Below are 24,311 nucleotides of genomic sequence, written 5' to 3'. Positions count from 1 at the left end.
AGAAGTGAGAAAAGTTGCAAGAAACTTCATTTACTAGTTAATTTAAATCATTTTAACGATAGAGAGAAGATGTTATACATTACTTAACTCTCACATATGTTAGCCTATCAATTACATGCCTTATAGTATTAGGTCTTTTCTATTAGATTATTACCTCATATTTTCTTAAATAGAACATTATAACCAGCCAATCTTCATATATTGTCATTGTATGTATGTTTATACTTATGAAATGCCGGTTTATGACATACCCGTAGGTCAGTATAGGCTACTAAATGCTAGATTCATTGTTGTGAGGACTAATCAATTAATCGATTGACAGAAAATTAATCTGCAACTATTCTTTCGTAATTAAATTATGTTTTTATTTGAAGTTGAAGACTTGACGCTTAACTTGATTATTATCGTGTTTATTTTTTCCATTGACCATATCAGACAAAACAAGACTTTTGAAGATGTCGCCTTAGGCTGTGGGGAATGGACATTTCAACGAGAACAATGAATTGCTTAATACGGAAAATATTTTATAGATTAATCATTAGATGCAGCTCTATTCCATACCAGTACAGCAAATGTCATCAAATCATTTATTCATTATATTAATACAATTAAGAAAGCAGACAAAATGTTACATTTGTTTGTCGAAGTAGAAGTAGTAGACACTTCAGCAAGACACTGAACCCCAAATTGCTCCCCCGGGTGTGTGAATGTGGTGTGAATGGTTAGATGGTATGTAGATATTTCCACTGCCATCAGTGTGAATGTCTGTGTGAATGGGTGAATGTGACAAACACTGTGAAAGCGCCTTGAGTAGTCAGAAGACTAGAAAGGTGCTATAAAAGTATAAGTAAGACCATTTACCATTTAGTTTGTTTTTTAATATGTAGGCTTTCCCTGCCCCAAAGTGTCTTAAGTCTACTTGACAAGTTTACACCAGAACATGTGTTTATTCAGGAAGAACATATTTGAAAACTGAGTTCTTAAGAACATAATCTATGAATGAGTGTTATAGCATGATGGGTGAAATCAGAGTTTCCCTTGTAAAATAGCTCAGTTTGAGCACAGGGATCTATACTGCAGATCTGAGTGCATCATGCATGGGGCAACACATTGCGTCACATCGCCCCCCTTATCGGGCTCTGATGAAAATTAAAAAGTGGGAAGTCGGAATTTACAAGGTGCACCTGAATGCAACAAAAGAGAGAGAGAGAGAGAGAGAGAGAGAGAGAGAGAGAGAGAGAGAGAGAGAGAGAGAGAGAGAGAGAGAGAGAGAGAGATTGAGAGAGAGAGAGAGAGAGAGAGAGAGAGAGAGAGAGAGAGAGAGAGATTTGCTCATCAGCGCTTTTCCGCTCTCTGGCTCCTCGCTCTGCCTCCTCTGCCGTGTCACCGGAGAGAAAAAAGAGGAAGGAATATGGTTTCACCACACGCTCCTCCCGTTTCAGCGCGGCTGTAGCGGATCTATAGTACGAGCAGGAGGCTGGGGCTCAGTCCGGCACAAACCTCACACAACCGCCTTCCCCGCAACGAACCAGCCCGCAGGAGCGCTGCCAGCACACCGGGACACATAAATGGGTAAGATGCGCCGCTTTTCTGCCTCTAATTTCGAGAATGCCCCAGAATAGCCTCCAGCGCCTCTGCGCATCTGGATGGGCAGGAATAAACGCTCGGCACAGATGCGCGCAGGGTTCAGCCTCTCTCCTTCCGTCCTCTCCTCCCCACTTCACCTCACCTCCACTGACGTCGCTTGGTCGAGCTGTTAGTAAGTGACGGCACGGGCGTTTCTCCGCGTCTCCGATGCTTTATTATTCAAGATTAGAAAGCTGCGCGGGGGTGTGCGGCGCGGCCGTGCGGATGCTTTTCCAGGAAAACAGCGGGACACAGTGATGAGTTGCAGATGTTGACACGTTTACATTCACTCTCTGTCTGTCTGCCCATTGTGTTGCACGGTGTTTGACTCTCGCCAGTTCCCCGTTTCTATGGATTAAACAGGCCCCACTGACATTCCTCCTCTTCGCCATCACTCCCCAGAGCACCGCGCTGTTCAAGGCAATGCATGCAAATGAATTAATTGCACATTTGGTGGGCGAGTAATGGTTCAATTAAGTGCACAAACAAATGGTTTCACAGATGCCATGGGCCGGAGGTGGCACTTCCTTTTTGTTTCCATGCTACTTTTTAATCTGCAGATCTTAAAGTCATTCCTTTGGATAACTTGACACATTAAAGGATTAATGATGGAGCGATTGAATGTTCTATAATTATTAAACAGTAATGAAGATAGTCAGTCTGTGTAATATAGACCCTACTTATCTTCTATTCCCTTTGCATGCATACTTTCTATTTGACCTCTTTATCTGCTGCATGTAAACAAACAATGCACAGAGAGCCTTGAGGGAAACACAGTCACACAGTTACACACGACTGTCAAGGCTGGATGACCAACTGGGAGAAGCATGCAATTTCCCCATGGGCCTAGACCAGATTCATTGTAGGCTGTGGCAGTTTAATTAATTGCAAAATTGGCTGTAATCTGCACCACTAATGACAGCATCATCCGAAATGGAAATTACAAGGGTCTTTAAACAGCGAAATCAAACCTTAAAACGCTCTGTGTCTCAAAGTAGTTTTAATACCTTCATGTGGTGTCACGTGCTGTTTGTCATGTGGTGCATTCACAGGGTGTGTATCCTTACTGAGTGTGTATCCTAAACATTTTTAAGGTTACACGATCAGTGCCCAGAAGGATGATGGTTTTGGTGGTTGCGGGGTTGTCTGTGGTGTCCCCTAATGGGATAATCAGTCCATGACATTTTTACAAGAGGAATAAGTTGCCAAGTTGCTTTTTACTGTTTATTTATCGCTCGCTCTGTCGGTTAGTCGGTACACAAAACTGTCTCCACCCTTTGACCATAGTTTTTGCCCTAGGAGGCTGAAATTTAGTGTGTGACTGCAGAGTCCCACTTGTTGACCTTTTAGTTCAAGAAGTTCCCCTCAGTGGCCACTTTATTTGGCACACCAGCACATTCTATTACAAGTGAACAAAACCGCTCTGCCATAACATCTACCAGAGTTTATAATCAGTTCAGATTTGGGTGACGTCGGAAATGTTTAAATTCGATCATACGTTTGTTATTACTGCGGTCATACAGTAGTTAACGGCTGAATATAATGCATTCCAGTTCAACACCACCACTTTGACTTCAATGCTAAAACATTAATTGAATGAACACTCCTATGAGATTTATAGGCATTGTAAAATTAGACTTTAAAGAATCAGAATCAGAATCAGAATCAGAATACTTTATTGATCCCCTGGAACGAAAGAATTTCCCCCCGGGGATCAATAAAGTATTCTGATTCTGATTCTGATTCTGATTAAAGCAGGACAGTTGTAGTGGATTGCATTAGATTGTACAGTCAGGCCTAATAAAGTTTCTAGACGCTGTGCAAGACATTAAATAAAGAGAACTTAAAATGAATGCCTTCTTGGACCCATGTGGTCGTTTTCATTATTTCTGTGCTTATTCCTATAGATGATGTACAAAATGAAGTTAAACATTTTACTTCCAGTGGATAGCTTCCTCTAAATCTGCTGTTGCTGCAGTTTTCAAGGAGCAAAAAACTGCCAGCTTTATCTGTAATTGTATCCTTCAGTCCCCAGAATTGATGTCAAAGATATAACGGGTGAATAGGTAGACACATTTGTTCAAGGAGCTAAGTTTCTCTATTGTAATTAATCTTAACAGAAATAAATACAATGTGACCAAAAGAAACACGTTTCAGTTTCTCAGCAGGAACTGAAAAACTCTCTTGTTTTTTCTGCATTGTCACTGTGTTTCTCCCCGCCTACATTGAAAGCAAAAACATTATTGCACAACGTTCTAATCTATGGGTTTTCAAAAGGCATTCTGGGAAATGGTAGTGCTGGGAATTAGAAATATCCAATGCAGGTTGAGGGAGTACACACACTTTGTTACCAAACAACTTCCTGCGATGCAGCATAATGATGAGATGAGCAGAGAATAGTTGGAATTGTTCCTTTTTAATGTGGGAGAATCTGCTGAAGTCTGTGATCTGATCCACAGTTGGAGTGGGTGGCTTTGACTCCCAGTGGGCTTCCGTCCAACGTGAATGTTTAACAGACAGAAAATGTGCAGCTGCTCTTCACATCTAAGCGAAGAACACACAGCCACAACCAAACACAGGTCTGCTGCAGACCAGTGAGATGTCAGCATGGCTTTGGAGTTCAGTGTGTTTGGACGTGTAGTTTCCTCTTATCTAAACTGACTGCAGCTGTTCAGAGGACGCTACGCGGCACATCTCAGTTCCTGTATGTAAGTGCCTTTCTTGACCGCTTGAGTGGGAGTTTTGTTTTGTCTGCATGCTTTCAGATGGTCGGTCTCCTTTCCTCACAAAGCCTCCTGTCTGTCATTTTTTTTTTTTTAAAGATTAGCTTTTTGGCTCTTTTTGCCTTAATTTAGAACAGATGAAGATAGACAGAAACACGGGAGAGAGAGAGGGGGGCATGAAGCAAAGGGCCCAGGTTGGAGTCGACCCCGGGCCGCTGTCGAGTACTTTCAGCCTCTGTACATGGGGCGCCTGCTCCAACCACTGAGCCACCGGGCACCTGTCGGTAGTTTTTAGCCTTTCAAACACAATCAGTGTTTTAACGCCAACATGAGTGTTTAAGTGCATGCAGCTGGGGATTATCCCCCTGATTATTCTTTTAGTGTATAGTGTGTATAAATTAGTCTGCATCAAGTCTGAAAGAGAGAAGCATATGTTACAGTCCTGTCACTGCTGTGATATGTCTACTTTTGTTTACAATGAATTTGAAGACGCCTCCGAGCTGCAGAAAAGTCTACTCATTGTGACGAGCCGCACTTCGCTGCTGTCGGGATTTTTTGGCGCTAAGGTCCAAACTTTTTTTGTTACTTTTTTCCATGTGTTTGATCCAACTTATGTTATTTACTGCGGCACTTTTAGCAAAGGCATTATGCAGCTACCAAAAACATTGATTTGGACTCTTGTGTGTGTCTATCTGATGAATGTTCACTAAGTCCAATATCCTTAAACTCTGTTTCAAACTGCACCAACTCCTGAGAAAAATATCTGGATGATGAAAGGTCAACTTTCTTCACCAGCTAGTCGCTGGTGCTGTGCAGGTACCACAGAGTGAGTCTATCTGCGCTCCTTATTGCTGGAAAGGCATACCTTAGGGGATATTATAGCTAATGAGATGGAACCTTATAGCTACAGTAAATGAGCAGGCCATAAAGTCACAACAATGAGCTAAATGAGGCTAATTAGCTTCTTAGCGCTTCAGACTTGGGTCCATTCTCTGTTGGTTTGTGACTGTTACTCCATTTACACCTTAACATGCAGTCTGAATCTGGACATGGTATCTGATCATTGGCCTTTGCTGGTATTTAATAAGCATTCATGTTATCTCGATTCTGCACACATTGTGATCAGATATCTTCATACCACACGATGCTTGTGCATCCCAGGCCAAGGGAAGGATTGCTGACGTATGGGCTCTACTTATGTTACCTTTGCTGAGGAAGCCTGTTTATACCAGGTGTACATAGGGTCTATGTGCGACCCCTTTTTCTGCAAAAGTTACTCAAACAGGAGTAAATAGTGTATTTGTTGGGTTCTAATTTCAGCTGCGGATTTGGTGCTTGAGTGTATTTACTGTAAAGCAGCAGGACAATGCATATGGGATTGAGTCAAAGTAAACCACAGTATGTGTGTTTGTGTGTGTGTGTGTGTGTATGTGTACGTGTGTCTAAAGGAACATGTCACCCAGTGCAACACTATGGCTCACTGATGTTTTATTAAATCAATTTTCGGACGTTTGGAGGCATGAGATATATCAGGCATTTTACAATTGTTGTTTATAGGTCAAATGAACTGTGTTCTTTTCATGGGATTAGTTGAAAATAAGAAACACAATGACCAGACATGTGAAAGTATCAAAACAATCAATCCACAGAGACCTGCTCACAGCCCACATTCAGAAACTGTGCCTCTAAATGAGCCGTGATGTCACAACTTTACTATATTAAGGTAGAAAGTGCCACTACAATGCTGTGACAGTCATTCCCCGACTGCAATGACGGTGCAAAGTGACACAGAGTGAAGATGTGGAAGACCCAGAAACAGTGACCAATCAGAGCAATCAGAGCACTGAAAAAAAATGAATGTGTTTTTTGAACAATAAAGCATGTGAACATGTTCTAGTAGAAACCTGGAATACAAATAACCAAGTCCAGTTGCTTTTGACTGAAATTGCTTTGGGGATAACGATGACCTGGACAAATGAGAACATTCACAGGCTGGAATACAAGAACCTGAAAATTAGCATGTTTAGATCCCCTTTAAAATTTTCTTGGTGTATTGTCGGTTTGCATCTATTCCATCCTGCTATGTTGTTCATCACAGAGACTGTTTGTAAAATCATATCCAGTGTACAGTATCTATTGCAAGGCTCAGGCGCAGTTTCCACTCTTTCTGCATGGCTTCATTCTGAGCTCCACTCTAAAGCCTATTTGGCGTTAACTTTGTGACACTTGCACCCGTCTTTGCACCCAGTGATGTACGTTCTGTGCGGAGCCACAAGCTGTCGACTTCTTCAGTAGTGTTATATCTTGTCGACTGACGTGGGTTGGCGGGTGGAGTACAGTGTGTTGTCCCGTGCTGCCACTCAGATGCGCTGCAGTGTGGTTTGCAAGACGACAGCCACAAGCTATTAGCTCACTGTAACATACTTCTCCTTACTGAGTAAAGCCTTCCACTTCCACTGTAAGGGTATATGTGCTACTTCCCCAAAAGCATCACAACAGAGCAAAAGAAGAAAATGCGAAATGTGTGCCACGTCGCTGTCTCATCTGCAGCTAATCTCTCTTAGTTATCTCAAGCCAGAATCATATCCTCCCCATCTGAGCACTTGGACTACAGCCGTCTGCTTTGTCTGCGTAATATTGATGTCTCATGGAAGTCCTGCTCTTTCCCCATGATGTACACTTTCAGCACTGCCCTGACCTTCCCCTTTAACACAACGGCTTTCACAAGAAGTGTGGTCTTGTGGTTCTGATGGGATCCTGGTCAGTGTCCTCATTCTGGGTGACTTCTTGATCATGTTATACTATACATGCTGTATGTGTGTGTGTGGGAAATATAATTTGGGGAGGAACCCAGCGTGAGTCATAGCTACGCCTTTTATACTGTGGTTCCCATGGTTACCCCAGCCCTGAACACCCCCCTCCCCCACCCCCCTTTAGCTGCCCACACAGTTTAGACAAGGATCAGGCCAACGTGCGTGCGTGGGTGTGTGTAAAGGGTGAGAGTTAAGAAAACTATGTGATACGACACATTCGATACATTTTTACAAGTATTAGCAGCTGCATGCGCGGTCACAAGGTGCTTTTGTGTGTGTATGAATGTATGAGTTAGTGTGTTGTAATTATTATATAATATACTAGAGTATATTCACCAGATTTTAGTAAGGCATATTCCCCTTTTCTGTTTACCCATTGTCTTTTATAAAATCCGAACAGGGCACATTTCCACAGCAGAGAAACACGTTTTTTTACTCAGTCAGTTCATTTCCATCACATCTACTTTGCCGTTTCACTGAATGGTGTTACGCTTAATAAAACTCAACACTTCCTGCACACCTATTTTACAATAAAACCCTCCAGCTGCTCAGAAATCATGATCCATCTCTATCCTGGTAGATTATAGTTATGTTTTAATCATCCTCATTCCCAGCATTGTGCAGCAACCACAGTTGTACTCATCATCTTTAGTGCTCTTCATCAGCACCTCATACATCAGTACTACACTTTTTAATCCAGAATTTACATATTCAATTATTTTGTTCTCGACTCTTACAAGTTGGAGCCTGTCTGAAGCCTTATAATTTCACTGTCTCATTGCACTGGAACATGTTGAAACAACTTTGAACTTTGACCTTTAACCTCAAAGTTTAAAAGATCAGCAAAGTATAAGTGACTGTACTTCAAGGATTTTCACCGCCTTAGTGCAATCTGAAGCACTATGCACATATGCTCTCAAGGATCTACATACTCACAGCACGATACACGTCATGCCACTATTCCGTTAGTCAACAGTTTGCAGCAGTAACTTGCAAAGAAGCGTGTCAGTTTGCTAAGAAGACCACAGTGTGTCAAAACTGGATGTATTTTAAAAATCATGTTTACAAGTGTTTTATGCAATAAGTTCTCCAAATTAAACAATCAAATGTTGTGATTTGAGACTAAATGTCTACATTGTAAAGGTAAGGGGAGCTTCGTCACCGTGGTTAATAATAATAAACACTTGGTTAGAGTTACGGGACAATCGCGGGGATGGTTCTGATATTGACCGTCAGTAAAGGCAAATTAACGCTGTCTCCTGGGCTTGGTCAAACTGTAATGACGTAACATGATTTCATCGGTTGCTTCTGTCAAAACTACTATTATGGGGGCACTGGCTGAAACTATGGACGCTGTCATTCCTTCTTTAGAAGAGAGCCTTGTTTTCTGTAGAAACACTGAATGTAAACATGACTTTCACTTCACAGATCACCTTTTTAATTAGTAAGTGAAAACAGTTTTCCTGCAATGTGTTGAGCCTTATATGACTTTGTGTTTGTACTGATGGAATTAGTGCAGTGACAATGTACATTATACTGAATTTACTATCATGTTTTGACAGAACAGGTAATTCCAGCTCCCCCACAAGGATTATTCTGGCTTTTTATTTGTTTGTGTGTGCGTGAGAGTTCTTTGAATTCTGGCTTTTATTTGAGGATATGAAACATTCATCAGAATCAAAGCAACATCAAAGAGGAATTTGTTTATTTTATATCTGCAGCGTCGTAGACCAGAGCAAATAGGATTTATTGTTGCAGGACTGTGTGTGTTTAGCTGTAAGTGTGTTTATATAGCTTTGTCTTTCACTTTCCGTTTTGAATCAATAAATAAAACCAGCAGAATCATCAAATTCCAACCCACTGTACCAGAGGAAATAATGAACAATGTGACACCACTGCGATGTTTGACCTTTTTATCGCAGTTTATTATTAACACACTCTCTCTTTTCTCATTATCTACGTCTAGTGGAGGCCGTGGTGGAGTTCGACTATGAGGCCCAGCAGGACGATGAGTTGAGCCTGACGGTGGGCGACATCATCGTGAACATACGGCGGGACGATGGAGGGTGGTGGGAGGGCGAGCTGGGCGGACGCAGGGGCCTGTTCCCGGATAACTTTGTCAGAGTGAGTAATATCAAAATCCCCCACCTCACCTCCTTTTCTCTCCTCATTCTCAGCATCTTACACGCTTCATAAACCCACAAGAGACCCTCCATGAATCGCAGCAGAGTAAACACGCAGCTTACAGTGTCACTGCAGTACGTTTCCTTAGGGGGATTGTGTGGGTTCGGAAACTCATTCACAAGTGAGAGCATTTGTTTCACACTTGTATTTGTAAGTTCAGAGTTGAAGTTAGGGTTAAACTTCAATCATCATTAAAGAGAGGATTGTGATGTTAAAGCGGAGGTAGACGGGGTTCTGGAAAAGGCAAAAAAAAAAAAAACTTGCCAGAATTGAAGTCCTCCTGTCGCAGCTCTTCTATTTCTGTCCTAAGTCCCTCGCCTCATACAGAAATATGTAAAAGTAGAAGTCATTCATTTCAATCATCCCATTCATGATTGGGCTCTTGATGGTGTTATATAGCAGCACAGAAGGTTAAACCATCAACAGCATTTTCTCTCCATCCCTGACATGCTTTGCCGATATTGACACGTGTTCTAAAGTGTTTATAGTTACACTCTATTTCTTTATGGATTGCTTTGTGTCAGCAAAAAAAACAACTTTTTCTGCAGGGTTTTCTTCCGTTTATTCAGGCTCTCATCACCTGAAGGGACATGCATCTGCATTTGTCGAACAGTCTATAGGCACGCCTGAAACGGAACCAAGAGGAGGTGCAGAAATCTTGTTCTCTCTTCGATCACTTGAACTGGAATTTCTTCCCCATGACGTCCAAAACAGAACGGCCTGCCCCAGCTTTGAGGCTGAGTGGTCAGGATTTGACCTTAGATTAAGGATTAGATTACACTGCCTGCAGTGGGTGTGAATGTTGGATTGCTGTTTTCGAAGGACAGGGTTTCAGACGCTGTTAAACCTTTCCAACAAACATTTCAGATAAAGCATCACGGCTCCTTTTAAGGGTTAAAGAGTCTACACATTTGTGGTAGATTGGTCAAGTCAGCACATCCCATGATTTCCCCTTTCTCACCCCTCCAACTTTACTCTTCTGTCTTTCATATACCAAGCTGATTGTGTTATGATAAAAGTGAGACTTGCCACCCTTACACCCTTCTCATTGAGGAAGCAAAAACATAAGAGTGTTAATCACTAGGGGTAATGACGGGTATTTTCTTTGAATCCCAATACTGCAGAGAAGTTAATGTAAGTATAAAATACAAGATATTTTATCATATTCTCAGAGCAAAAATGATGCGCAGCAATTTGGATAATGGATTGAAGTTAACATCATTATTTAAGCAAAAATCCCAGATCAGTTGGAAAAAAAAACAGTTGTTCCAGACTCCAGTCAGAAATAACAATGTTTACTGGTTTGCTTCATCTTCTATAACAGTAAACTGAATATCTTTGGGTTATGGATTATTGATTGGACAACACAAGGCCCTTGAAGGTTCACATTGGGCTCTTTGAACATGATGGACGATATACATGATTTTTATTCTTTGTGTAGACTGAACAAATAACAGATTTAAGGGCTGATAGTGGGGAACGATATCGTTAATATTATCCTACATAATAAAAAAAAGTGTAAAGTGTAGACTATAAAGGTAACATCTCTCTTAGTCTCTAATTAAAGGTAAATCAAGGGCTTTGTAAATGTTGTTTTGCTGTTTCTGACTACCTCTTTTACTGTATATAAGCTAGTTTGGTGGCATTTAAACACAATAATGCCCAAGAGGAGGAACACGAGGGGCTCTAACACAGCTGGTGCATGTGCTTTGCGCCACCGTTTACAGAGCGTTTTAGTTTATCAGCATGGATGCTCACATCTTTATCATTATATAGTTATAGTTCATGGCGTGGACAGTCCATAGTTGAGAAAAAATAACCAGTGGAATAACCAGCCTCTGGTGTGCTCAGTGAAGAAGAATGCTTCCGGTAATAAGTAGAGGGAAGTATCTTGTTCACTGTACCGTGAGGGGAAGTAGAAAGGACAGAGAGTGGTGTTCACATTTTGACAGCGCTGAAGAAGTCAGTCTATTGTCAGGTGGTTCACCAGGCAGCCGGGCTCTATTTGTGCTGACTGAATGTCACAGCTCTCATTCACCGTCAGGGAGCCGGACAATGGGCCTGTGAAGTGTGTGTGTGTATGTGTGTGTGTGTGTGTGTGTGTGTGTGTGTGTGTGTGTGTGTGTGTGTGTGTGTGTGTGTCTGTGTGTGTGTGTGTGTGTCAGACAGAGGCTGTGAGTAATGCAGTAATACCAGACTGGTCTGTCACAAGACTGCAGTTATGGGAATCAGTGACATTAAGCTTTGCAATGCTCATGAATGTGTGTGTGTGTGTGTGTGTGTGTGTGTGTGTGTGTGTGTGTGTGTGTGTGTGTGTGTGTGTGTGTGAGAAGTGGGGGGATGTGGACAGATAGGTTGAAAAGGGGACAGGAAGGAATGGTATGCAAGCAAACCCCCCATCTGGTGCCGTGATGGCTGACAACCGACGCGACTAAGATTATTAAGGTGAAGGGCGTTGAGTTAAGTTTTTGACATAAAGACAGTTTGAAAGCTGTTTTTGTTTCCAAGCCTTAAACCACTCAGAGTTGAGTGTCATCTCATGTTAACAAACTGCTAATATTGGACTGGATGGTTAATTTAGCAAAGCAACAGATGTTATATCATGAGACTGCAAGCTAATGCCATCTTATGAAAGATGCATAGGCAGTGTGCAAATGTTTGTCTTCCCTTTAGTTTTCTTTTATTGTAGTTTTTCTCTTAAGTTGAGGCAAGGTCTGTTGGATAAGCCTGTGGCTACTTGTCCTCTCTTGACACATTTTTGTTTTTTCATTATTTGGATTTCATGCAGTATGTCTGCGCAAATAAAATAAAGATAGCTAATAAGCCTAGAGCTGTTATCAGCTGTCCAAAAAGCTAAACTGATTTCTATCTAAAAACCAAATTGCTGACAGGAGAAATGCTCAGTTCTTTCTCAAAACCTGCACGGGCATTACCCATATCTTTTAAAATCTGTCAAGTGCATTTAGAAAGACAATCAGCTTCTCTCAATAACTCTTTCGCCATTAAAAAATATTTACTCCTGAATTCTATTTGTCTTAAAATGAATGAATTGAAACGTCTGAAAGTGGTCTAGGGTATGTGTTTATGGGAAGTGCTGTAATCATCTAACTTGTATTAGACAAGCAGATGCTGCAAACTGGAATCCCATGCTCTAATTTGACGTAAAATGCTAGACATTGTTCTTCTTCGTGGTGCAAACCAGCAGCTGGATTTCCTGGTAGTCACGCTTAAGAAATTCACTGCAGATGTCTGAAAAGTTGCATAGTTCAGAAAAAAGCATGCTGAAGATGGCATTCTTTGTATTTGATAGTGCAACTTAATGGCTCCTAGTTGACCAAAAGCACACTAAACTTTAAATGAACATTAATTATGTACAACAAAAGCAACAATTATGTGTATGAGAAGGTGAAAAAACAGACTTAAAGGTCCCATATTCTGCTCATTTTTAGGTTCATACTTGTATTTAGGGTTTCAAATAGAACATGTTCATGCTTTAATGTTCAAAAAACGAATTTTTCCCCAGAAAAAATGTTTTCATAAACAGTAGCTAAAGTCCTCGCCGCAGTGGCCTAGGTTTGACCTTTGCTGCATGTCATCCCCCTTTCTCTCTCCCATTTCCTGTCAATCTCCAGCTGTATTGAAAAATAAGGGCATAAAATGGCCACAAAAAAAAACCGAAGCAATTTCTTTTTCTAATGCTGCCTATCTGAATATACCTGTAATCACCGTCTCTCTGAAACGCCCCTCCTGACAAAGTCGTCTGAGCTGATCGTTCAGCATTTCTGACTCTTCCGAATCATAGCAGTGAAGGAATTCAAGTACCTCGGGATCACGTTCACGAGTGAGGGGACGATGGAGTGTGAGTTTGGCCGGAGAATCGGAGCAGCGGGTGCGGTGTTGCAGTCGATCTACCGCACCGTTGTGACGAAAAGAGAGCTGAGCCGGAAGGCAAAGCTCTCGATCTACCGGTCAATCTTCGTTCCTACCCTCACCTATGGTAATGAAAGCTGGGTCATGACAGAAAGAACGAGGTTGCGGGTACAAGCGGTCGAAATGGGTTTTCTCAGGAGGGTGGCTGTTGTCTCCCTTAGAGATAGGGTGAGAAGTTCAGCCATCCGTGAGGAACTCGGAGTAGAGCTGCTGCTCCTTTGCATTGAAAGGAGCCAGTTGAGGTGGTTTGGGCATCTAGTAAGGATGCCCCCTGGGCGCCTCCCTAGGGAGGTGTTCCAGGCACGTCCAGCTGGGAGGAGTCCTTGGGGAAGACCCAGGACTAGGTGGAGAGATTATATCTCCACACTGGCCTGGGAACGCCTCGGGATCCCCCAGTTAGAGCTGGTTAATGTGGCCCGGGAAAGGGAAGTTTGGGGTCCCCTGCTAAAGCTGCTGCCCCCGCGACCCGACCCCGGATAAGTGGATGAAGATGAGATGAGATGAATCATTGCAGCCGGGGAATGACTGTCACAGAGCATATTAGCACTTTCCACCGGAAAAATCACCAATAAAGGCTTCTAAACCAAAAACTACACACACATACTTGTTCCAGCAGGACTGTGATCTAAGCAAGTAAGCAAGTGAGCAGCATGAATTGAAGGAGCCAGCCAGCTCTGTGCGCCTTGGCATTAGGCGCATCCGTGAACGGTGTTTATCTTCATTAAACCTCTTTAAAACAACATCAGGCAGCTACAGTGCAACCACACAGACCTCTACATACTTAAGAGTGCTCTGTTATAATAAGACTCAGACAGACGTGTCTCCGTTCCCGGCTGAGATGGGCCGAACCCTGCAGTGTTACAGTGGTGTTAATAGGCTTAAGTTAGCGGCTGGTAGTGGCTCCAAACACCGCTGTGGATTTAAGCCTGTATCCGTCTTTTAAGCCTAACATTGTTGAAACAGAGCAACTAATATTAGTGAGTGTTGCCCCTGCAGCTCCCTGCTGTGCTCCCAGCCCCAGTGGGAGGAGAGGAGGGAAAAGTGACAGTAAATGGCCGCAAAACACAATAAAGACTCACTTGGAAATGTAAAAACTGCTGCAGCGTATGTCTTTCAGTTTAATTAAAGGATTTTTCTTCTTAATGATTCCCAAAATTTGAAACCAAATATCTGCTCAAGAAATAGATCAAAACAGATCCGAATAGTCAGGTCCAGCCCTGACTGTATACTGTATATGTTTTGGCCACATCGTCCAGCCCTAACTGTAACATTGTATACTGTATATATGACAGAAAAGTATATAAATAAGTTCCCTTTAATCAATTAATCAATTAACAGAGTTGTTCGAATTAAATCTGTTTCCAATGTATTCATTGTTTCAATTTGAAACCACTGTGTATGTCAACATATCTTTATATAAAAACAACAGCATGCATAAAATGTTTTGTGACAGTATGACCCATTGCACAATAACGATGGGGTTTATGAAAAGAAGGGAAATAATGTTTTGAGTCATCCTTCCTTTACATTTCGTAATGATTTTAACAGGCAAAGCTCTTTCCCAATACTTTTCTCCTCTCTGTCTCTGAAGTACAGCTTCTTTTGTAGTGCCAACACAGCGGATGTTAGCTGCTTCACTGCATTGTTTTGCATTATCTGTAACTGGGAGAAAAGGGTCAGAGGTCTGGTGGGAGGGGATGCACAAAGCGGTGTTTAGCATTAAAGCAGTGCAGCGTAAACGACATGCTTGCTGGTCGGGCTTTTACACATTTCCCAGACAAACAGAACCAACACTGCAGTGTACATTATGCAGGTGTTTCCTGTTCAGATATGATGAATCACGTTGTCTTCCTTTCCTCTTTTCAGCTGGGTTTCCTTTAACTCTGGGTTACCTCTATATCCCCACAGGAGGAATTGCAGTAGAGCATAAATGTGGTCCAAGTAGTAACAAAGGCTTCCAAGAACAGAATAGTAAGCTTTGGCCTTGACTTTCTTTTACAAAACCACGGTTGTTTGTCTCTGCTTCTCAAATATACTCATTATTTTAAAAAAGCAGCCTTAACAGATAACAGATGGATATTAGAATGTATGTTGCATTCATTTTCATACAGCCAAACAGCTCGTAAACACCGCCTCTCCTTCACCACAAGAGAAACCGTACAAACGGCAGGTTTGAGTCTTTGCGTAGGTTGGCTTGTGTCTCAAAGTTAAAAGTGATTTTTCTTTGTCTGTAATTGAAAGAGGTGTGCGTGTGCGTGTGTGTGCGTGTGCGTGTGCGTGTGTGTGTGTGCGTGTGTGCGTGCATGAGCGCGTGTGTGTGCGTGTGTGTGTGTGTGTGGTTGCATGCGCCGCACATGCAGAGGAAGAGCCAGTCCATCTGCACTCTGACTGCAGAATCAATGTGTATTCTTCCTAGCTCTACATTAACACTGCATTAACCTACTTAGCACATGCATCAAATGTCATGGAAAGGTAACTGTGTGACTCAGTGGACAGAAATGACAAAACATTGAAAGAAATCTGCCAGTTTTTACCACCTCTTTGTTACGCCTTTTTAACTTAACTGTTTTGGTTCAGACTCCCAGCTCTTAGATCTTTATATTAGCAAAATACAATGACAAAATTGCCCCCCCAAAAAACAACCATCAATGTCTGTACGCCCAAATGTGAAGCTACAGCCAAGACAAAGTAAAAAATATATATATAACTATTCCTTTAAATATAAATACAGGTGTATATTTATAGAGAGGAGAAAGAAACCTCATGTTGGTGTGTCCAGTTTTCTCTGTGTTAAGTGCTCATATGCTGTGGTTTAGAGGATAATTTCTATCCTCCAGTTTTAATCCATCACTTCCCGTTGGAAGAGGATTGCACTCACCATATGTCTGAATTTAATTGGCCTCTCCACTACGGAGAATGTAGATTTCTACTCTGCTGAATGTCACACTTTTCTTTTTCTCACAAAATTCTTCACGTCAGCACCATGTCCGGTCTCCAACCTTTTCAAGCTCCTAAAATGGCTCTAAGCCTGAGATGAGCATCGGCTGTTGTCTGGGAAACGTCTTCTCTTGTTGATATTTTTGGATCTCAGAGGCTCATTAAGTCTTTCACGCCATACCAGGCCATATACAACAACATCAACTGTGTGTGTGTGTGTGTGTGTGTGTGTGTGTGTGTGTGTGTGTGTGTGTGTGTGTGTGTGTGTGTGTGTGTGTGAGTGTGAGTGAGGGGTTAGATTCTGTGAGTCAGTACAGCAGTATGCTTCACTGAGCTGCGTTTGCCACAGGGCCGGGGCTTATGAAACAGTGTCATGATGAATGTAGAGGGAAGATGTGAACCGTCAGGTCTAGTTCTCGTGGCTCTTCTGTGAACGTCTCCGTTTGTTGTCTCCCCATCTGCCCAGCTTGTTGATTCTTCTGTCACTCTGCGTCTTTGTCTGCTCGTCTCTCTCTTGATCAGTTTCGCATGCTGTCTTGTGATTCTTTGTGCAAGTGAAAGTCATGTGGACAGAGAGCGAAAGGTTGCATCAGTCGTGCTCTGTTTGTGTGTTTGTGTTTGTCCAAGCTTTTACGAGCTCCAGCTGGTCGTCTGCAGGTAAACAGCAAGGGTCACGTCTAATAAACAGAGATGTAGTTTGACCAACCTCATTAGCATTAATTGAATGCATAAAGATGTGCATTGCATAACTATACTTTGTATAAATAACAAAATAACCTTCTGGTATGCAACAGTGCATATCCATAGACGTATATGCAGAAGTGATTTACAGTAAGAAGTTGTTCTTATATTATTAAGTTGCCATTTAGATGTTGTTTGCAGATGTAACACTTTTCTGCCCCTTTTTCTTTCTCTGTCGTGTCTTATCTAGGGCTGCCCCGACCAAGGATTTTCTTGGTCGACCAGTGATGGTCATTTAGACCGATGAGTTGACTAATCGACGCATGGATATATAACCCCACCCACCCGCCCACCCAAGTATAGCCTCAGTGACTGAATAACCTAATTCAACATAATTAATAACCATTATATTACAAGTGCGCACAACCTCGCGCTATAAGTCTGCCGCTAGCAAATTATTTCAGACAATAATAAAATATATTTATGGCTGCATTTAATCTCGGGGCCTAACGTTACTTACATGTTTTAAGGTGAGAGGTCATGTTCGTCTAACGTTACTTACATGTTTAAGGTGGTAGGTCATGTTCATCTAATATTACTTACATGTTTAAGGTAGTAGGTCATGTTCGTCTAACGTTACTTACATGTTTAAGGTGGTAGGTCATGTTCATCTAACATTACTTACATGTTTATGGTGGTAGGTCATGTTTGTCCAACGTTACTTACATGTTTAAGGTGGTAGGTCATGTTCGTCTAACGTTATTTACATGTTTAAGGTGGTAGATCATGTTCGTCTAACGTTACTTACATGTTTAAGGTGGTAGATCATGTTCGTCTAACATTACTTACATGTTTAAGGTGGTAGATCATATTCGTCTAACGTTGCTTACATGTTTAAGGTGGTAGGTCATGTTTGTCTAACGTTACTTACATGTTTAAGGTGGTAGGTCATGTTCGTCTAACGTTACTTACATGTTTAAGGTGGTAGGTTATGTTCGTCTAACGTGACTTACATGTTTAAGGTGGTAGGTTGTCTTCGTCTAACGTTACTTACATGTTTAAGGTGGTAGGTCATGTTCGTCTAACGTTATTTACATGTTTAAGGTGGTAGATCATGTTCGTCTAACGTTACTTACATGTTTAAGGTGGTAGATCATGTTCGTCTAACATTACTTACATGTTTAAGGTGGTAGATCATATTCGTCTAACGTTGCTTACATGTTTAAGGTGGTAGGTCATGTTTGTCTAACGTTACTTACATGTTTAAGGTGGTAGGTCATGTTCGTCTAACGTTACTTACATGTTTAAGGTGGTAGGTTATGTTCGTCTAACGTGACTTACATGTTTAAGGTGGTAGGTTGTCTTCGTCTAACGTTACTTACATGTTTAAGGTGGTAGGTCATGACCGTCTAAAGTTACTTACATGTTTAAAGTGGTAAATCATGTTCGTCTAACGTTACTTACATGTTTAAGGTGGTAGGTCATGTTCGTCTAACGTAACTTACATGTTTAAGGTGGTAGGTCATGTTCATCTAACATTACTTACATGTTTAAGGTGGTAGGTTATGTTCATCTAACGTTACTTACATGTTTAAGGTGGTAGGTCATGTTCATCTAACGTTACTTACATGTTTAAGGTGGTAGATCATGTTCGTCTAACGTTAATTACATGTTTAAGGTGGTAGGTTATGTTCGTCTAACGTTACTTACATGTTTTAAGGTGGTATTTCATATTCGTCTAACATTACTTACATGTTTTAAGGTGGTAGGTCATGTTCGTATAACATTACTTACATGTTTAAGGTGGTAGGTCATGTTCGTCTAACGTTACTTACATGTTTTAAGGTGATAATTCATATTCGTCTAACATTACTTACATGTTTTAAGGTGGTAGGTCATGTTCGTCTAACATTACTTACATGTTTTAAGGTGGTAGGTCATGTTCGTCTAACATTACTTACATGTTTTAAGGTGGTAGGTCATGTTCGTCTAACATTACTTACATGATTCAAGGTGCTAGGTCATGTTCGTTGTGGACAAGTGAGAAGTGAAGTTTTTCTTGCAAAGTTTGCATGTGACCTTCTTGGGGTCATCCTTGTTTATTTCAAAGTGATCCCATATATCCCATATTATACTTTCCCGACATGACTGGCTATTAATAGTTAACTGTGTCACAACTTTCTGTATCTGGCCCTTCAAATTAAAAACCCTCCAGCCTTGTAGGCCATCCGCCAGTCACACGACGCGGCAAATGTTTTTTTTTCCTGCGACCAATAGGCGAAGGAAATTTTGGTCGACTAATAATTTTTTTAGGTTGACTATTTGGGGGCAGCCCTAGTCTTATCCTTCATCAACTCCTCTTTCTCATCCACTAATCATCTCCTGTTCCTCTCTCTTTGTAGGAGATCAAGAAAGAGGCAAAGAGGGACGGAGGACAGGCAAGCATGATTAGATCTGATCTTTCCAACGGACGGGCCAGCCCCGTGTCGGACACCAGCGTACGACCGGGCAGGAAAGGTGCTCAGCTCACACACATTCAAACATGTTAATCATCAGGCTGTTGTAAGTCTCAAACATAGATCCTATTAGTGTGAGGAAGGATTTGGCTCAGGGGTTGCTCCTTCACTCAATATACACACGTTGATATACAGAACACTTACTGACCAGACCTCTCCTGGAGTTTCCCTTGTCCACCACACAGCTGATTTAAATGATCAGCTTGTTGTCATTCAGATTCCGGTGTTCATAACAAGTTGATCATTTGAATCTGTTGTGTTGGAGCAGGGAGAGATCTAAAACATGCAGGACTAAGGGGAAATCCGGGCGAGGTTTGGGAAATGCTCAAATTAAATGGTAACTATTTTGGTAATAGTTGTTTTTCATGTAAAATGACAAATACTTCCTGTTTCCAACTTCTCAAATGTGAGGATTTACTGTATATCTATGGGTTTTATTCAGACAGAATAAGACATTTAAAGACTTAACACTGGCCTTGGAAAACTGTATTATATTTTCTGACATTTTAAGACTAAGCTTATTAGTCATGTCAATAAGATGTTTAAATGTATGATTATATTAAACTGTGCTGGGTGAAATGACCAAAATCTTCTATCCCGATAAAGGTAATTTCATATTTCGTTAATGATATGTATGATGTTTTTTCGGTACTTTAATGAATAAATAGATTATATGAAATATCCACGTTAATCCCAATTTTTGTATAATCGAATCCAGAATCCAAAATTAACATCACGTGCAAGGATCTGAACATGAAGCGTCGTCCAAATGACGCAAATGTTGCTGTAATTTGAGGTTTGGACTGTTGGTTGGACAAAACAAACATTTTAGATTGTGTCACTTTGGTAATTGTGACTGTATTCATCACTATTTTCTGAATGTTTACAAACCAAACAATCTGTGTATAAATAAAGAAAATAAAAAGCAGACAAATCCATAATAAAAATAATCACTATTTGCATTCCTTTATACAACATATATAAAGATTTACTCCACCTCAACCAGCTGCAACAGTAAAACCCTGCTGTTACACGAATGCATGGGTATTAATAATCAGTTATAAATCATCAGTGACACCTTGTGGACAGAAGAGGAATGGCAGGGCTACTTCTTAATGTCCCGGGTTGTGAGGAATGAGTCAAGAGTGATGAGCAGGCTAATGAGTGTAAGACAAACATCTGCAAGGCCAGTGGGAATCGTTTGGTGTCGGGGCCAGTTAGTAAGACTGTCCTCTAATGGAAAGGTCAAAGGTCGGCGTGTCAGTCTTCAGCCACGGGGGCTTTTAATAGGTCAGTGAACACCTGCTCGCTCACTGTAAGTCATGGATTATGGATAAGTGCGGGAACTAATTATGTCACATGTAAGCCTTAAAATATGTGTGTATATGTGTGTGTGTGTGTGTGTGTGTTTGCAGTAGAGCAAATCCGTAAGCGGAGGTGTAAAGCGGCGTTCAGCTACGCACCTCAGCATGAAGACGAGCTAGAGTTGAAAATAGGAGACGTCATTGAGATCATAGCAGAGGTAAGACTGATTCCATTTTACTGGCCTTTTTGAGATCAACCAACAGAAAAAACACACACAAAGAGGCATCTTTTTAACCCATTTAATAATGAGATGAAAAAAAAAAAGGAAGAGCGTAAATATGGGATAGCAAAAATGTGTTTTCTTGTAATTTTGATACAGAGTTTTACCACCAGAGAGCACTGATAAGTTTATATTAATCCTAATTCTTCAGTAACCAAATCTAAGGAACTGAAATAATGGGTCAGTCAATAATTTAATTGAACTATTTTGACAACTGATTCATCCTTTAAGTCAGGGGTTTACAAGGTGGGAGACTACAGGCCCCCCTCAGACAAATCTTCGAAAAGGTGCCCCACATTTATTAGTTTCTTTTTAACCAAACCACACACGATTAGTCTTTTCTATGTGAGCTTCTCTTGATAACAAATGTAATATTATTTCCCTTCCCTTCACTTTTTCCCACGTTCTTTAATGGCGTTTTAAAAAGAATAGTGTTATGAGATTGTATTTGAATTCTCAAATATAATAGTTAGCATAAAAAAGTATATAATTTCCCCCTGGGATTGTTAAAGTATGTACGCAACATATACGTACATATGATATAAAATACACAAACAGGATTTATTAAGTAAGTAAGTAAGTAAGTAAGATGAAATAATAAAGAAGATAAAACTTAAACTCCACTCTTCCTCTTTGGAGACTCAGAGCATGTGTGTGTGTGTGTGTCTGTGTGTGTGTGTGCAGGTAGAGGAGGGCTGGTGGGAGGGATATCTAAATGGGAAGACTGGAATGTTTCCCTCCAATTTCACCAAAGTTGTCCTGACGGAGTCTGAAACGTCCTCCTTGGACACCTCGCAGGAGGAGCTGCGCATCAACCGCACCAGTGAGTCTCAGCCAATCAAATTTTGGGAAGGCACCCACGTATTAAAAAAAACATAAGCAACTGGCTCTGGTTGCAATATTTATTACTTTTGATGATGAATTACCCTGACATATAAACAAGTCTATGTTTGCAGGAGTGCTGCAGCTAATATGTACCGTCTATTCTGTGTGTGTGTGTGTGTGTGTGTGTTTGTGTGTGTGTGTGTGTCTGTCTCTCTCTGTCTCTGAAGGTAAGGACAGCCCAGGCAGTGAAAGTGATGGAGGCGACAGTCGGTCAGAAATGGGGTCAGGGGAAATACAGCCAAAGAAGGTAACCATTGATGTTGAGACGTGCTGAGTCTGGGACTTTCCTCCTCTACATTTTGTGTTAACACCAAAACAACAGATTCTTCACACTTCTGGTCTTAGGACGCTCATCAGACCAGAATGATTCAGCCCCAAAATCTTAATGCCCTGTAGCGTACACTTTGATCCTCACACAGGGTCAGAGTCAGTGTTGTGGAAGATTGTGCTGTTTTTATCAGCACAAATCTGAAAAACAAAACCTCTAGAGTCCTCTTCACCAAGGTCATATGTCTTTACTGCTTTCACATATGCTGAAAGCACTTTAACCAGAGGATTTTGACTGAACAGTGGAGAACGGCAGACGTTAAGTAATTACAGCACCTTAGATTTAAAGTGGAAGGAGAAATATTGAAATGTCCATGGATACTCACTCGCCCCCTCCTGCAGTTGTGCGGCATAGGGCACTCCTCTCCACTATCCGTCCGTATGTTTAGAATTTTTGCCACAATATGTTTAAATACACAACTTCTGCGCATCTTGTTTAATTTTTAAGGGCATTTTCTGTTTATCATTTGCAACATTGACATAAGTGCATATAGTCACATGGAAGGTAAAAGGCTAACTGTACCAGCTGTGTTACCCTTATATTGGCTAAAATATAAATGTTTAGAAAAACCTGAGTAAACAGTGGGTCATGCTTCCCACGGGTCCTTGAAATCCTCAAAAGTTTTTTGGACATGGGCCATTGAAAGTGCTTTAATGTATGTTTTTTTTTTTTCATGCAAGAATAGAAGAATAGAAATTATTTTTAATTAATAATTTTCCTTTTTTTTAACTTAACATTCATAAAAAGTTTCACACGCCAGCTTTCTATTTCTCAAAAAAATAAAAAGCATTTATTAACCTCGACCCATGTCTCAAACTATGCTGTGGTTGGTCTTTGGTCCGACGAACGTTTTCTCTCCAGACCGGTGTTTGGGTTTAACCAGTGACTCCATAACTGGGCACTTTCAGCTGAAAGCGTCCGCGGTTGCCATAGTGACGACAGATGCGTAGCTGTCCTTGTGAATGCCTCTGTTTCCTTTTCATGACACTTTTAAACAGAACGTCACATACCTGATCAGTCTTTAGAGTTTGGTTGGAGTAAATGTGTCAGTGGCGTTTATATGTTGCTTGTTGTTACATTAATCAGGAGGAGAGCGAGTTGTTCTTCCTAATTATATCTACGTCTTCATTTTCTAAAAAAATCTATTTGTCTTTGAGACCTGCCTGTGTAAACACGTGTGCGTAGAATTTTATTCACCACTTCAAAAAAAAAACTTTTTTAAGAGATTTGTAGTCCTGCCGTTGTAGGAAAATAAATGAAAGTTAAGAGATTAACTCGGTGCTCCACCAGCCACGTACCTGTCACCCTGGTGGAGTAAAACAGATCACCTTTGTGTACAGTCTATGAGTGTCTCTCTTAAAAACATAATCCTGTTTTTCATCATCTGAGACCGCAGAGGCACTCAGCTGAAAGTCTCAAGTCTCCAGGGTCACTGTTAAACCAAAGCACTGTCACTCAGTCTGCTTTAAGTTTGATTCTGAAGTTATCAAGTCAGTCTGCTTTAAGTTGGATTCTGAAGTTATCAAGTCAGTCTGCTTTAAGTTTGATTCTGAAGTTATCAAGTCAGTCTGCTTTAAGTCTGATTCTGAAGTTATCAAGTCAGTCTGCTTTAAGTCTGATTCTGAAGTTATCAAGTCAGTCTGCTTTAAGTTGGATTCTGAAGTTATCAAGTAAGTCTGCTATTAGTTTGATTCTGAAGTTATCTCTGCTGATCATGGTGGTGCCTGCTGCTGTGGCCCTGCATGACGCTTCCTGCTGCTATTAAAACTATTAGTCGTATATACTATCAATAGTCTTATAAACTATGGAATTTGTAGCCATAGAGGCACCATCGCTGTGTCGAAGCTGCAGTTGCTGCTGCTCATCACTGATCATGTTTGCCACCATAATTATTATCATTTTCTTATTATCACCTTAGCTGTGCTTTTTTCTACTATTCTGCTGTATGAACATATAAGTCATATTCACATTACTATAGATTTTATAGAGTGTGGTCTTTACCTACTCTGTAAAGTGTCCTGAGATAACTTTTGTTATGATTTGGCACTATAAATAAAATTGAATTGAATTGAATTGAATTGAATTGAATTGAATTGAATTGAA

General features: G+C 41.0%; 1 protein-coding gene across 1 annotated transcript in view; it reads left to right on the top strand.

Moving 5' to 3' along the window:
* Window positions 1–1,432: 1,432 nt before the first annotated feature.
* The window catches only part of sh3kbp1 (SH3-domain kinase binding protein 1), a 40,629-nt gene continuing 17,750 nt past the window's right edge, over window positions 1,433–24,311 (top strand). The window contains exons 1-6 of the mRNA XM_083936335.1: window positions 1,433–1,572; window positions 9,129–9,286; window positions 19,297–19,411; window positions 20,826–20,932; window positions 21,680–21,818; window positions 22,048–22,127. Of these exons, the coding sequence (XP_083792461.1) occupies window positions 1,569–1,572; window positions 9,129–9,286; window positions 19,297–19,411; window positions 20,826–20,932; window positions 21,680–21,818; window positions 22,048–22,127 (603 nt within the window). The 5' untranslated portion in view covers window positions 1,433–1,568. The remainder of the gene's footprint in view (window positions 1,573–9,128; window positions 9,287–19,296; window positions 19,412–20,825; window positions 20,933–21,679; window positions 21,819–22,047; window positions 22,128–24,311) is intronic.

Source organism: Echiichthys vipera (assembly GCF_963691815.1).
Source record: "Echiichthys vipera genome assembly, chromosome: 21".
Taxonomy (NCBI): domain Eukaryota; kingdom Metazoa; phylum Chordata; class Actinopteri; order Perciformes; family Trachinidae; genus Echiichthys; species Echiichthys vipera.
Note: the sequence above shows the minus strand (reverse complement) of the source record. Positions and strands in the feature narration are given on the sequence as shown.